Raw genomic sequence first — 17,061 nt, 5'->3', positions numbered from 1 at the left:
GTTTTATAATGTTTCTATGATTGGAAATCTAGACTTTTAAAGTGTATCACTTCAGCTGAAAAACTGTTAGAGCTTTTTAAACATGTTTAAAAACACTCCCATGAGGTAAGATACTTTTATCATTCAGGCATGCATGCTTCTGAAATGTAGAATGGAAGAAATATCACTGCAGACATCTTGATCTGATTAGCATGCCATCACATTCACAGACATAGTGCACAGTTGTATAAATGCATTCAGCACACTGTTTAATAGCCTGCCTATCAGTACCACAATTCCCAGACATAGGTTCTGATACTGATCTGTGGCATACAACAGGATGTCTTACGTGTATCAATGCTAAGTACAAGTCTGATCACTTCTTTGAGAAGGGAGTAGTGTCAGATTAAAGAAATGACCTTTTTCCTTATGGCTTGATGGAACTTCCACATATGCATTTAAGAGTTCCTGACTTTCTCCTTTCAAGCAGTTTGAGAAAATATAATAAAATGTCTACACTAGAACAGTACTTGGCAATTTTTTTTTTTACAAGAAACAATGACTATTTTTTCATCTTGTTCTAGTTCTGGGGCTAACAAATGACTACTCTAGACCACTACTTTCCATAAATGTCTCATTATTCTATAGTCTCTTTTTATTCATTATCTCATCTTTCCAGTGGTCCTCTTTTATTTTTCGGGTTATTTTATGTCTACAGTTGTATGCTATCCATGTTATGGCAGTTGGCATTAGTATAAACAGTGAGATGAGGCCAGCACACATTTATAGGGAAAGGTATCCCACTACACTGATTTTGATTCCAGTGGTATTCTTAGCACCAACTATTCATACAAGCTTTTTTTTTTTTTGTGGACAGGGAGGTGAAGATTTTCAGTTATACTTGCAATTCTTTTGTGGAGGCCCTGGATAACAGTAGTAAACAGGTCCAAATTAGGATGCAGGTCAACACCTACACTGAGGGAAGGCACACAAATGTGGATTGCAATTCAGTCTTTTGCTGGCATTATTGCATGCCTTGTGCTCACCTACATCCATTCCTAGGACTAGTCTAGGGTGGTAATACCAAGAAACATAGGTGGTGGCAGAAATACGATGGAACAACCCACAACAATGTTCCCCTAACATTCATCCAGCCAACTGTTGAGAAGAAATATCTAATGCTGGTGATATGTGAACTTTGATGCCAGCAGTATCATGCTGACAGATAATAAAATAAAAAGGTGAAATGCAACTTCACTTCTTTAAACATGACAATGATTTAATCACAGTAAGCATATACAATTTACGACAGAAAAACGGTCTGCTCAAGTGGAAAGTAAGAAAGTCAGTGCACCTTGTTGGAGGATAACGAGATGTATGCAGATGTTCTTATTTACAGGAGATTAAACTGTCTTTTGCTGAACTGCAGTGCAAACACCAGAGTACTATCAACAAACTGTTAAATGTGCAATGAGAAGCTATGTAAGGGGAGAGGGATTTACCAAAGTCTATAAGTACAGAGGAATTTTTGGCAATGGAGAGATACATGCATTACGGGGATGGATAGGAAGAGAGAAACCCCAGTGTGTTAGGATAAATATGTAAACGGTATACACTTGGTGCTCGAGGGAAAGTGTATGTGCAGTTCAGTTCTGATATCTGAGTGGGACTTAAACTAAATGTTATCCTGAAGCTTGCAATGCATCGCCATGGTGGTTCATAAACAGTGCATCACTGTGACCGTTGTTATTTCTAAAACATTTTCTAAATAAAACCTGCATTTTAAGGTATTCCATCAGAAATATGTGATTCATTTTGTTAAGGTGAACTGCCCTAGGTATTTAGGCATTCAATGAAAATTATTACTGAGGGGATTTTTTCCTACAGAATCTGCTTATAACTTTCTAAACTTGTTATTTGTTAACATTTTTACTTGTACTTCAAAACTGAAAGATTACATTCACCAAAAAACATTTTAATGGTAATTTTGTGTTTTGCATACTGAAATAAACCAGAGGTGTAACAATTAGGAGATCATTTAGAAATGTATGGTACTAGGTACATTTCTTTCTATCTCATTTCTCCTGAGGCAAGTACATCGTCTTGGATAAATGCAAACATTCCTGGGAGTCTCAGTTGAACTGCTCTGCTCAAACTTACCAGTATCTTTTTGTATGGAAAATCTTTAAGTTCCCTGTTTCGTGGCGAGTCAAAAACCACTGGAAATCCTTTGTGAGGAGCTTCAATATATCCAAATTCCATTTCATCCTGGTAATAAAAATGAAAGCAACATTAAGGCAATAGCGTACTCCATGGGTATTAATAAACAAAAAATAAAGTAATCCAACCACGAATCCAACAGCAGGAGGCAGAAGTGAAACGAAGATTCTTTTATTCCACAACAATGAGCGTTCTCTTCCGAATTACGTGGGCTTCATTAGAAAACTGCCATTGTGCCCACAACTCTTTAATACAAGTAACAAGTCACATAACAAGATAACAAAGAAGCTGGTTGATTAATGTGCCCTCTTTGCAATTTAAAGACCACTTTACAGTTTTTTGAAAAAAAAAAAATAAGCATTGTTAAGTTAAATCATAAAAATACAATCATTTTATGTATAGCCCAAATACTTTTTTTAAGTAAAAACTCTAAAGCACGTATTATTAGTGTGCATAACACACTAAGCCTCTAAAAGCCTTAACAATTAAATAGGTTTAGCTGACATAATTTAAGTACTTGAACATCAGTTCTTACACAGTTTAATTTCTCTGAGTTTGTAAAATCATGACTAAACCCCAACCTATGTTCTAAATAATACAGCTATGTCCATATACAGAAAATTCACAAGTGTGTATAAATATACGTAGGCACATTGTAAATCAAAGTAACAATAAGAAAAAAATAATAAAGAAATTGAAAACTAACAAACACATAACCATGACAACAAAGAAATACATCTAGCATAAAACAGAACACATTGCATATTTTTATTGTGATAATGATTGTTCAAGTCCTTGTATGAAGGTTAACTTTGCTAAAAATAATTACAAATAATAGGCAGACTTCAGCCTCAACAAGCTGGCTAGGGAAAGAGTCTCATTTAAACCCAGTGGTTCAGTGGCATTACATCAAATCTGCCATTTACATTCTTTGTACTGTAAATAATCAACGCTTGGGCCCCCTCTGGAACCAAGGTCATCAAGATCAATAACACAATATTTAAAATAATGCAGAGGGTCTGCTTTTACATGTTTACTAAGTGTACTTTTTTCGTCTTGTCTATGTATATCATATTAGTGCTGATAGATCCTATTCTTAAATCCTCTCTTAGCTTTCCCTATGTAATACATACTAATTTTAACCATCTCATACTGATAGCACATATCTAAAAAACATAACAGCCATACTCTTTCAAATGCATTATTATATTTCATTTTAGAACCTCCTCAATTTCCTTAGGCTGTTTTGTATCAAAAATGACACATTTTCCCAACAATATTGTAGCTTTGCTATATTTGTTCTATGTTTATTCATATCATATAAAACTATCATTTAAAGATATATGTTATAAATGCAACCATATTCAGTTTCTCTTGCACAGCTCTTGTAATACTAAATCTCACTAAATACGGACAAAAGTAAAAATAAAATAATTTAGTAATTTCCCATACTGGAAGAACTTGATAGGTCTATAGGTAGTTATTACATCTGCAGCAAAAGTGACCTTTGAGAAGCTTAACCAAGTAACCCATCAATGTTCTCACATATTAGCAACTCTATCAAGAGGACATTTACCACATATTCAAGGGGCAAATTTGTGACTGCCCATCCACTTACTGAGTCTACATTTAAAAATTGTCAGGATACTTCTTTGCTTGATTTTCAGAGGGAGTCTGTTCCAAAAACTGGTAATGCACTGAGTTAAGTATCCATCACACCAGAAGATGTTCTTAATGTGTTGATGGACAGACCTGATGGTAGGTTATTTGGCACCCTGGGCAGCCCTCAGACTGATGGCCTCCTCAGCTTAATCAAACTTATGCAGCTGTTTAAATGAATTCTGGCATTTCACTCTTTAGCACTGCTAATTATGTCCCTTGACAGTTTACTCCCAGGGCACCCACCTCCACTCTAACTGCAGTACCGGTAATGGAATTTAAGGCTTTTGGTGCAGCAGTATTGTTGGTTCTATAGAGGGAAATGAGCTCAGAAGTGACATTTTTCACAACATGAAAAGCCAGGCAGAGATTTACACTCTAAGTCTATACTTAGCAAAGCATAAAGGAAAGGCTTTTGATCTGTCTTGGTACCTTAAGGTAGTTTACTTCTTCAATTTCTTAGTTATGAATCTTTGTGATGCTTTAAGTTGGACTAGTTGTTTAGAGAGTTATATAATGAGTGGGGTACTTTATTCAATAATAGATCTAATGAGGGATTCATACAGTGAAACTATGACTTCTGTGGACCAAGAAAAAAAATCCCCCTACAGATGAAATGTGCTAAGTAGAATAATTTCCTAACAACAAAGAAATTGTGGTCAAAAGTTATTTTGTTGTTAACAAATACACTAGATCTCTACAGTGATAGTATGAATTAAGGGTACTTGATTTCCTGAAAATAACATCACTTTTTTGTTGGCTTTTTATTTCTTCAAACTTTTAGGGTTTTTAATACATCAATGCTAGTGGACTCCATTTGTAATCATCATCATCAACAACGCCCCCATTTTTTCTACATGGGGTTAGAGTGTCGTGTCAACTGTCGCCATCTCTCCTACCTTCTTTTTTATCTGAGAATATGACACCTTAAAAACCTTAATCGAATTATTACTTGTGACAGACAAATTTACACTTATATAAAAGCAATGAAACCTTATTAACAAGTTTGCATTTACAACCATTATACATCCAATATATTGTTACATATCATACAGTATAAGCAACATTATATAAATTATTCAGTGATCGCCTTCTCTTAAACCTCATTCCTCCTCTAAACCATTTTTCTGCAGGAACTGTTCCAAAAATTTAAATTTTCTTAACAAGAAGCATCTTTATTAAAGTATCACTTACGACACAGACAATCATACATTTATATAAATGAAAACAAACCATATTGACATATTTTTAGTTGCAAACATTATACATTACTTGTATGTAGTCATTGTCGGTCAAACATTGCATAGCTCATTTGAATCCTGCCTTCTTTCAAACCGCATTCCTTCTCCACAACATTATTCTGCATGTATTGTTCTCATAATTCCCATTTTTTTCTATTTAATAATTTGCTCCTACCTTTTTCTAAAGATCACATTTCCAGTTATATTACCTCTGTTACTATAGTCACTACTTACTTTGTTTAGATTTTGATTTCCATTTTCTAGTAATTGTTTTATTGGCAGACATCACAATTACAGTTCTTAGAATGCTTTCTGCTACTTTATGAATATAATATTCTGCATGGTTATTGTTATTCTTCTTAAGGATCTGCATCCAAAATCCTAGTCTCTCTCCTCATTTCTTGAGCTTCCTCCTGTTTCATTATTATCTCATTCCATTTTAAATTATAGTTTTCTGCTTGTGCTAATAGGAAACTTAACTGTGTAACTCTGAAATACCCCTTCAAATCAGGTAATCCCAAACCACCTTGTTCTATGTGAAGATTCACCTTAACCCACTTGACTCTTGCAGTCTTCTCCACCTAGATAAAATTCTCTTCTACCTTCTTCAACACTCATGTCTGTCGATAGTCTTCTCACACACAATCCATACACCTCTTTGCTGGACATCCTCAGTACCTCTTACCTTCTTCCTGTCTGTCCCAAATATTCTTCACCAGATTCTGTCTTTTGCTTTTCTGCACATGTGCCCAAACCACTATAATCTGTTCTTTTTGACCTTGTCTGCAATTGGAGCTACTTGGCTTCTACTCTGATGTCCTCATTTCTACATCTGTCTCACACTGTACATCCCACCACCTGTCTCAGGCACTTCATCTCTATTACCTCTAGGTTTCTCCATGCAGAAGCACTGGTCACACCACTGTTTTGTACACCTTACGTTTCAACTTATTTGGCATTTTTCTGTCATACACTACCCTTGACACTCTGTGTCAGTTGGCTGCAGCCCCTCTGATTCTAGCTTTGACATCCTCATTCAGACTTCCCTTCTCCTCAACTTCCCCTTCCAGTACCTGAAGTTGTTAACTTGTTGCACTGTTTTCCCTTCTATCTTAATTCCCAATTTCTTCAGATTTCCCCCATTTGCTGCCATTATAACTGTCTTATCTGTACCCATTGGGCTCCAATTGTAAATCAGGGTATAATTAAAAATCATGAACTCAGTATTGCTTCATTCTTTGATGTTTTCCAAGGGGGTTCTTCTCAGCACAAGTAATGTAACTACTGTTGCCTCCTCCTGTAATTCATATGGAGTTACATGGACAACAAATGCAAGTATGCTTGGAAATTCTGTTTTATTAGCCCATTTGCTTTTACTACTGCAGCCATTCTATCAGGGGTTGGTCTAATCAAGCCTTGGGGAGTATCAGAGTTAACAATAACCCCAAATTTACAGTCATCAACAAACTTTATCAACCACAGTCTTATGGCCTCTATTGTCGCATATGCGAAGTAAGATGCCAAGAGAAATACCTCAGACTGAGCCCTGCAAGCCAAACTTGTGGCTTTGTTTTTTTTTTAGTTGGAAGAAGTGAACCCAAATTTTACTATGTGGTCTCTATTAGGGAACCATTTAGCAAACCAACAATAGCATAAAGTTTGATGTTTATTTAGATGAGTTTATCTATAGTACCTGCATGAGGAACGGTGTGAAGGACTTGGCCAGACTCAGACATATAGTCGGATCCTCAGCCAAAGCTTCAGTAACTCTTTTGAAATCTGCTAGACTGAGTAGATACAATATGCATATTCACAAATACAAATTGATCTGGATCCAGGGTCTAAAGTTTGTCTACATCATTTATGGGCTCTTTATCAGTGCATTCCACGATCTCACAAATAACACTGGTGAGGCTTACAGGTTTATAGTTACCTGAGTCAAAATATAAGGCCACATTTTAGCAAAGTTAGGACTATGACCATTTTCCAAGCATCTAGGCCCAACCAGTAGTGAGACATGGGTTAAAGAAGTTTACTAGGGGCTGAGCGAAATTGTGTTTTGTATCAAGTAGAAGGCAGATGGGGATGTTATTGGGACCCATGGAGCTGGTGTTCTTGTTTTTTAACATGGCTGACATAACTTGGTCCAAGATGACTAAGAGGGAGTGGTTCACTAAGGGGGCAATGGGGAAAACAGGGGGTTGAGAAGGTAAAATGAAGACAGAGCTAAATTTGTCAGCAAGGCTGTTTGAAATGGCTTCAGGATCCCAGTAGTTAGTACTGTTCACTGTCTGCTGACACTGGTTCTGTGGTTTGTAATTAATTTTTCTAATATAAATAAAGAACATGTTGTGATTGTCTTTGGTAATGGATACAACTTTAGGATGTTCTTTGTGTTTTACTGTTGCAGTCATCACACCTGGGTTATCTGCCTGCAGGTAGCCCTCAGTCAGCCCGAATACCAGAGTCTTGGGATTTCTGCATCAGATGCTGTTGCCTCTTCCATGACATCAGGGGTATAAAATATGCAGCCAATGCCATTACATCAGCTTTTCTTGCCATGCGGGAGCCCAAAGCAGAAGCAGTTCACAAGTGCCGGTCGGCCACTTCCTGAAATTTTCATTTTTCGAGTTTCAAACCTGAAGTTTTCTAAAGCTAAGTACCCCATTGGAGATCCTTTTTTCTTGCTCTAACTGATGTCAGAAAAACAATTGTCTTGCCTGTGGAAAGCAAATACCTCACAGAGATTTTCATTCTTACTGTGGCACCTGTTTAGGCCCAGACCACGATGTCCCTTGCTGTCGGTTTTGTGCTTTGTTCAATGCCCGAACTATTCATCTTTGGGCTATTTTTGTTGCTAAATTCTTTTGTTCTCATTCACTGTATTCTGAAATGGTTTCAATAAGCCATCCGACTACTGATCTTCAGAAAAAAACTCAAGGATAAAGACAGAGGCAGACCGCATAGGTCCAAAACTGCCGACGACGCTTCTGTTAAGCTAGTCGCCAGTCCACCGGTACTCAGTGAGGTGCTTTTGCTGCTCCTGTTACCCACTTCTACAGATTCGCAGGCCTTTACTGAGACCCATTCGTTGTCCTGTATGCAGCGAGATGCTTCTTCGACTATGGAACCTGCGGATGTCTCTACCTTGGATGGGTCCAGAGCTGCTGTGCAGGCACCAGCTTCTGAGGGTGTATTCAGACCTTCCGATGTTCGTATTAAACCGACTACTTTGTTAATGACTAAAACTAACGAATTTCTCAGGCCCAGAGTTCGCACTACACGTAGAAAATTGACAACCAAAGCGCATTCTCAAGCTCCCATGCCACAGAAACAAATGCTTAGAATGGCTGAAGACTTTATTAATTTAATTAGGGGAAGCCAGCCTTCCCCCTCTAAAAGACAAAGAATTGATTTTCCTTCAGATTCTACAGACCATGAGTCCGATGACTCTGACCCCTGTGATTACCAGGACATACCCTTATCTACCTATGAGGACTCAGATGCAGAGGATTCCATTCCCTCTGCCTCCCCCAGAGGACTTTTCTTTCTGTGAAACTTTGCATACCCTAAGAGAGCATTTCCGCTGGGGATGCCAGGACTACCCACAGTCCAAACAGAGACTCGGGGAATTTTTAGACTTGCCTCAGCATAGGCCTCTAGCTATACCCCCTGTCCTGGATATTGTAGATGATGTCTTCATGGAATCCAGTCTTACCCCTGATACTTTACCACCAGCTCCTAGAAAGCCTGACAGGTACTACAGATTATCTGACTCTCACAAATTTCTCTTTAAAAATCCCACTGTGGATCCAGAGACCATTTCATAGGGACCTAAAGGTATTAAGGCTACTACAGCCAAAAACCCTACCCCTTTGGTCAGGGATTCTAGGGCTTTAGACAGATGGGGTAAGAAGGTATGTACCTCTGCAACTCTTGCCATCAGGGCTTTAAATTGCCAGTTTCACATGTTGAAGTACCAGCAGCATATTATGGAACTAATTAAACAAAAATGTTGTTGATTCCTGATTGCGCAGAAAATAAAGACTTACAAGAGTTAATGCATTTAGCAAACCAAGTTGGTAAACATACTTTGCAGTGTGGTGTTTGATGCCTTAGAAGCATCTTGCAGGGCTGCTGTCACTGGGTCTGTTCTGAGAAGGCATGCTTGGCTGAAGGAACAAATCTTGCCAGACCATGTCAAAACAAAATTACTAGATGCTCCATTAAACCAAGAATGTTTTTTGGCTCAAAAGCAGAAGAAGTTCTTAAGAAGATGGAGGAAAAAGCTAAATCTATGCAAACTGTACATATGAGTAAAAGGAAGTCATTGATATGACTGAATTTTTGGGTTGAAATATGAATGAAATTCATGTATATGTTTTAATTCTTTGGTCCAAATTGTTATTTTAATTAAATGGTCTGTGCTTTTATTGGCGGAGTTGTTAAGGGAGGGTTATTTAAATGGGAGTGTTTTTATTCAAGCCCACATATGATGAAGTGTATTGTGAAACGAAAACGTATATTTGTGAGCGTTAATGACTTTATGTGTGTAATAAACTTGGTGGCTTAGCGTACCGTTCTCTGAGCTTTATTGTTTTACCATCCATTTGGGCTTTGTTGGACTTATTAGTGGTTTTTGAGCCCATATGGTGTGTTTGTGGCTTTTTCGGTTTATTGCTCTACCATGGATGGTGAAATTAGTGGAGAAGTACAGTAAAGCAATGGCAAGGAAGGGTTAGGCCAAGCAAGAAAATTGATTGGCCAGCTAACCCAATTGATCGACCTCTTAATGCCGCTAAGCAAATCAATGGTGCAATTAGTGTCTACAATGCATGAGGGGTGGAACCAGGAAATGCCTGTTAATCATGGAGCAAAACGGTGCATGAAAAACAGCCCCTGGATGGAATGTAGATAGCGGTTGTTGGGTCTTTCGGCTTTTCCTGGTTAGGGGTCGCCACAGTGGAACTCCAGTCCGCTAATGATTGGCAGATAAATTTTTGATGCTGCTAATATAGTGGATGGCTCAGATAGTAACAACGAACAATGTTTTAATCAAACCCTGAGGATATTGAGAAATAGGGATGGAGAAAACAGCCCAAATGGGAGTCGAGTGTCCACTATTCCACTGGGGCAAGCGAAATGGAACCTGGGTCCTATGAACAACGCCAAACATGTAGATCTCAAAGAATGGCTCCAGGTTAGTTTTTCTACAGATTTTAGGAATAAAACTTTTATTCCGGGGCCGGAAAAGGACAGTTTTAAGAATCAGCTTAATAAATTTCAAAGACTGATTTTAAATGTAAAAGTATTGACATTGAAAATAGTTATCTTAAAGAATGCATATCAGAAGGAATTGTCCCGAAGGGACTAAGAATTTGGAAGTATCCCAATAATGTGATCCCAGGTAGTGTTTTTCATAAAGAGTTGTTAGAAATATTTAACAGATGTGGGCTTGAGATTTTGAACTACATTATTGATGAGAATAATAGAGTGAAGATGAAACTTATGAATGCATTAAAAATGACTTGATGTTTACAATTCCAGCTGAACAGGAAAAGTATTATAGTATTCAAAAGGATGTTCATGGACAATGCAGTGATCTTATTAAAAGAAAGATTAATAAATTAGAGCAGGACATTTTAAATTATAAGAACAATACTAGTTATCCCAAACCGAAATCTGGGGACAGATTTTGGGAAATGAATAACAATGGAGATAGGATAAACAATAACAATGGTGAACAAATCACAGAATTTGATGATATTTCTGAATACCCCCCACTACGTAGATCTGAGAGAATCAGAAATAGAACAGAACATCAACAACATCAGTTCTCAAATTTTTGGAGGGGAGCCAGAAGGGGGAGGGGGAGGTACTAATCCCTGTACCACCCACACTGACTTGGAAAAGACTGATATAAAACAGGACAAGGATAACCCTTTTAGATATATATACAAAGATTTTAGTATTTATAATTTTAGTTCTGTGTCATTGACAAGAGAACATTTTAGACTTTTATTGAACGGGATTAAATTTATACCTTTAAGACAGGGAGATTTGGCAAAAACTTTGATGGATATAAAGGTTTTTACAAGAAAGATTAATTTTCAAATATTGTTTGACCAGGACTTAAAAGTGGAGCCTGAAGGATTAGTGAGAAAAAGTACTTACAATCCACCCTTACACCCTCAAATTAAAAATGTTGAGGGTTTAGTGGAAAAAGAGATTAGAAAAACTATGACAAAGTGAAGTATAGAAGGAATTTAGACCCAGCTGATATTAATGTCCTGAAATGAGCTGAGAAATGACATGAATATCAGAATTATGAAACCAGATAAGGAAGGGGGAATGGTCTTGATGAAGGAAAAATTAATGTTATACTAAGGGATCCCAATAAATATGTAGCCGTTTCTAGGAACGAGATAAATATAGCATATCGAAGAATATATATGATTTTAGAAGACATATTAGTTGAAGGGTCTATCGATCAAAGAACTTTTCATTATCTTAAAGTGGAAAAACCTAGAACTGCTACCATTTTTTGGGATACCAAAAACACATAAAAATGGAAAAGATCCCCCATTAAGGCCCATTGTATCAGCAAATGGATCCAAAACCTTGCCCCTTGCAAAATGTTGATAGTAAGTTGAAAGGTATGTGGTTAAAAAGAAATAACATCTTAAGGGATTCATGGGACTTTCTAAGGAGTCTAAATCAGGAAAAATATAAGGAAGTCCTAGCCTTCCTAACTATTGATATAGTTGACATCTTCTCCACTATACCCCATAGGGAAGGTCTAAACTTATTGGAAGAAATTATTTATGAAGATTATTTGACCTTGGATGAAAAGGTGGTAGTTATGCAACTCATTGATTTGGTTTAAAAATATAATTTTGTTTGTTTTAAAGGTGAATTTTTTCACCGGATCAAAGGGGTGGTGGTGGGTGCGGCTTGTGCCCCCACCTATGACAATTTAGTCCTGGCCAAATGGGAGGAAAAGTGGGTGCTGGATGATATAGTAATACTATGGGTGGCTTCAGAAAGTGAAGTGTTGAATTTTATTGACTATCTTAATAAAAGTACAAATTTCTTGGAATTCACATATAAGATAAGCAATGAGACCTTACAGTACTTAGATGTCGAAATTTATAAAGGAATTCACATATAAGATAAGCAATGAGACCTTACAGTACTTAGATGCTGAAATTTATAAAGGAATTCACATATAAGATAAGCAATGAGACCTTACAGTACTTAGATGTTGAAATGTATAAAGGAATTCACATATAAGATGAGCAATGAGACCTTACAGTACTTAGATGTTGAAATTTATAAAGGAATTCACATATAAGATAAGCAATGAGACCTTATTGTACTTTGATGTTGAAATTTATAAAAGAAATGACAAATTTAATTCTAGAGTCTTTAGAAAAGCAACATACTCTAATTCATATCTACATTTTGACAGCATACATCCCAAGCATTATAAGAAGAATATAGTAAAAGGGCAATACATAAGAGGCTGCAGGATGACCTCAAACAATAAAGATTTTTATAAATAAATGGAACTGTTAAGAAAGATGTTTAAAACAAGGAAATATCCAGATTATTTACTGGATGAGGTGGAAAAAGAGGTACTAGAAAGTAGAATAGACAAATATCAACCTATTCTAGGTAATGACAAAAGGGATGAGATAGCCACTAAACAGATAAACACTGATAATTTAGAAAACTTTGATAAGGCTCTAGTTTTAGAATTTAATGATGGTTCAACAATGGTAAGAGAGATTGTGAATAACGAATGGGATAGGTTCCTAGCTCTCACGGATTTGGAAAAAATAAAAAAGGAAGAAAAATCAAAATTGTTTATAAAAATTCCAGGAACTAGAAAAACTTGTTAGAATCCAGTTATGACAAGGGGATTGTTAACAATAAGAAGAGGAAAGGAACTTACAAGTGTGGGCATTGTTCACAATGTGGAAATGTCTATAATAAGGAGAGTATTTTTTACAGTGTCGAAATACGATGTTGGAAAGTAAGGAATTTACAAATTGTGACACAAGTGGCCTTGTTTATCTGGAAAAGTATCAGTCCTGTGATGCTTTCTACATTGGAAAAACTGAACTTAGATTAAGAAAAAGAATATATGAGCATACATATGACGTGCAAAATAAAAAAAAGACACTAATGCCTTATATAAACATAGCCAAGAATGTTCTAATGCTCACTACTTATTTTTTGTCCTGGAAAAAGTGGATAAAAATAACCGGGGTGGTCTATGGGAAGAAACTATTGAATATAAGGAGCTTTGGTGGCAGATCACCTTGGAAGCCCTGAAATTCCTTTGTTAGTGTTAGTTAGCTTGGGGGTTTCTGCTAGCATTAAAATCTTACATTGGTTACATTTCTAGCAATCATTTTAAATCGAGTTGCTGGCTACTGAGACTTGTCTGCATATATCAACTGGACACAAGCTGATTTAAGTATATTTTTCTGCACTTACTTAAGATTTGAGTCAGTAAATATTGTGTGTCTTTTATTCAGTAAATATTGTGTCTCTGTCTCTCTGCAGTTAGTTCCCCACCCCTCTCCCTGTTTCTTGTTGTGGTGTTAATCTTGGTGGCTTTGGAATTGCCCGCCCATGCTGTAAATCTCTTTTTGCACACTCCTCCTGGACCCATCTCATTTGCTCACTCAACTGAGTACAGTGAGATCATATTTTGGATACTCCTACCAGTCCCATTTCCTCTGTGGTGTACAGAAAGAGCACTTGGGAACGGCATTCCCCTATAGTATCTTAATCTGCTATGTTTCCTCCGTCTCAAAAAAAATTAAAAATTTGCACTTCATCTGCCTTACTGTATTTGTGTTTCTTCCTACTTTATTACCTTATTTTGCTTTTGCCTCTTCTTAAAAGTACTCAATTGAATTTATTCTGCTGCCTTTATTACTGCTTGTTAGTAGTCTGATTAAATTGTAACTGTTATTCTAAGGCCCTTGGTTTAAGCACTTGGGCTTCAAACCAGTTGTTTTACATTAAGAAGGTTTGTGGTCTGCACTGTTGTGGCAGGACAGGTAACGTACATCCTTCTAAGTTGGGAACTGCTGATTGAAGGCTCAAGTGTCTGTTATTCTAAAAGTGTATTAGCTCTGGGTTAAGGACTTGGGCTTCAGGCCAGTTATTTTACATTAAGAAAGTTTGTGGTCTGCACTCTTGTGGGAGGAGTGGCAAGATTCTGCCCTTCTGAGCTGGGATTTTCTGGTTAAAGGCTTATTGCGCATGCTTACTTGCACTGTTTTTTTCTGAAATTGGTACGCCTTGTTTGCTGTAGCATAGACTAGATTCAGGCCAGCTGGATCTAGCTTTGTTTGTATAAGTTGTTCTCTGTACCCTAGTGGCAGGACTGTGCAGTTAGAACTTGTCTGATTGAAGACTGCTGGAACAGGGCTCAGTTTTAAGCTTTTTAACTGGTTAATTGGGTAAAGTGTTGTTTTGATTGTATCTGCTCTATTTTCTGGAAAAGAATATATATATATATATATATATATACTTGTTTCACGCCTTTCTGAACTAGTATAGTCCAGTTTTCATGTTATTGCTGAATCCAGGGCTGTGTTACAAGTTTCTGTGTTGCCATACCTTACTTGGATAGAAGGAAGTTTCTCTGTTCACCTGTGAGAGAGGGGAGCTTTGAGCAGGCTATCTGTCCCTGGAGGAGTGGTTTCAGCCCAGAAGTTAGTAGTTTATTGGCCTTTTTTGGGCTAATTTTGATTGTATCTGCTCTATTTTCTGAAAAAAAATTATATACTTGTTTCCCACCTTTCTGAACTAATATAGTCCAGTTTTCATGTTATTGCTGAATCCAGGGCTGTGTTACAAGTTTCTGTGTTGCCATACCTTACTTGGATAGAAGGAAGTTTCTCTGTTCACCTGTGAGAGAGGGGAGCTTTGAGCAGGCTATCTGTCCCTGGAGGAGTGGTTTCAGCCCAGAAGTTAGTAGTTTATTGGCCATTTTGGGCTAATTTCTCTCTCTTTCACTTCCCTGCCATAAAAACCTCATTTGCACAGTTTTATGCTTGTATTCTGCTCAGCAAGTGCCTTCCAGGTGTTCTGCAGAGTCTACAGCAGCAGTGAGACAAAAGAGTGACTTTGGAGTGATTCAGTATCACTTTTCTGCTTTTCTTGCTGTCTTAACTAATTCCGCCTAAAATGCCAGTTTTTTTTAGCAAATCTGTGATTTAAAAAGTTTATTATTGTATACAAATCCGCACAGATCCTCGTGGTGTCCTGCAGAGTGATACAGGCAACAGAGAGACCCAAGAGAGACTTTTCCAGATTTAAATATTTTTTTCTCTGTTTTTTTTGCTCAGACTGCCTTTTCCCGCCTAAAAAGTGAATTTCTAACTGATCTGTGCTTTTAAAAAGTTTAAATTGCATTTGCCTTCTGCTTTTTACAGTTTTTGCACTTGTTTTATATTAATTTAAGTTGTTTTTGTATTGTATAACTGTTGTAGTATACACACTAAAGTGCGCTAGCCTGGTTATAGTATTTACAGTGTTTTCTCTGTGGTTTTCTGCTGTTTCCTGAAAAAAAAAAAATTCTCTTTTCCCGCCTTTGCTGAACTAGATTAGTCCAAATTTCAGGTTTTGCTGAATTCTGGACTGTGGTATAGTTTCCTGTGTTGCCCATATCCTTACCTGGATAGGAGGAAGCTTCTCTGTTCACCAGTGAGAGTGGGGAGCTTTGAGCAGCCTATCTGTCCCTGGAGGAGTGGTCTCAGCCCTAAAACTAGTAGCTTATTGGCCGTTTTGGGTCAATTCCTATCTCTTTCAGTTTCCCTGCCTTAAAACCCACATTTGCGCGGTTTTGCACCAGTATACAACTCCGCACAACTCCTCGTGGTGTCCTGCAGAGTGATACAGGCAACAGAGAGACCCAAGAGAGACTTTTCCAGATTTAAGTATTTTTTTCTCTGTTTTTGCTCCGACTGCCTTTTCCCACCTAAAAAGTGAATTTCTAACTGATCTGTGCTTTAAAAAATTTAAATTGCATTTGCATTCTGCTTTTTACAGTTTTTGCACTTGTTTTATATCAATTTAAGTCGTTTTTGTATTGTATAACTGTTGTAGGCTACACACTAAAGTGTGCTAGCCTGTTTATAGCATTTACAGTATTTTCTGTGTGTTTTTCTGCTGTTTCCTGAAAAAAACAAAAAAAAAATTCTCTTTTCCCACCTTTGCTGAACTAGATTATAGTCCAGATTTCAGGTCTTGCTGAATTCTGGACTGTGGTATAGTTTCCTGTGTTGCCCATATCCTTACTTGTATAGGAGGAAGCTTCTCTGTTCACCAGTGAGATTGGGGAGCTTTGAGCAGCCTATCTGTCCCTGGAGGAGTGGTCTCAGCCCTGAAACTAGTAGCTTATTGGCCGTTTTGGGTCAATTACTATCTCTTTCAGTTTCCCTGCTTTAAAACCCGCATTTGAGTGGTTTTGCACCAGTATACAATTCCGTACAGCTCCTCGTGGTGTCCTGCAGTGATACAGGCAACAGAGAGACCCAAGAAAGACTTTTCCCGATTTAAATATTTTTTTCTCTCTGTTTTTTTGCTCCGACTGCCTTTTCCCGCCTAAAAAGTGAATTTCTGACTGATCTGTGTGTGCTTTAAAAAGTTTAAATTGCATTTGCCTTCTGCTTTTTACAGTTTTTGCACTTGTTTTATACCAATTTAAGTCATTTTTGTATTGTATAACTTTTGTAGGCTACACACTAAAGTGTGCTAGCCTGTTTATAGCATTTACAATGTTTTCTGTGTGCTTTTCTGCTGTTTCCTGAAAAAAAATATATATATATATATATATTCTCTTTTCCCGCCTTTGCTGAACTAGATTAGTCCAGATTTCAGGTTTTGCTAAATTCCGGACTGTGGTATAGTTTCCTGTGTTGCCCATATTCTTACT

At 37.2% G+C, this 17,061-nt stretch overlaps 1 protein-coding gene across 1 annotated transcript in view; it reads right to left on the bottom strand.

The window, feature by feature from the left end:
* PADI2 (peptidyl arginine deiminase 2) overlaps window positions 1-17,061 on the bottom strand; it is a 1,404,027-nt gene that overhangs the window by 354,108 nt on the left and 1,032,858 nt on the right. The window contains exon 10 of the mRNA XM_044061822.1: window positions 2,140-2,247. Within this exon, the coding sequence (XP_043917757.1) occupies window positions 2,140-2,247 (108 nt within the window). The remainder of the gene's footprint in view (window positions 1-2,139; window positions 2,248-17,061) is intronic.

Source organism: Protopterus annectens, chromosome 2.part0, assembly GCF_019279795.1.
Source record: "Protopterus annectens isolate FY-2018-M chromosome 2.part0, PAN1.0, whole genome shotgun sequence".
Taxonomy (NCBI): Eukaryota; Metazoa; Chordata; order Ceratodontiformes; family Protopteridae; genus Protopterus; species Protopterus annectens.
Note: the sequence above shows the minus strand (reverse complement) of the source record. Positions and strands in the feature narration are given on the sequence as shown.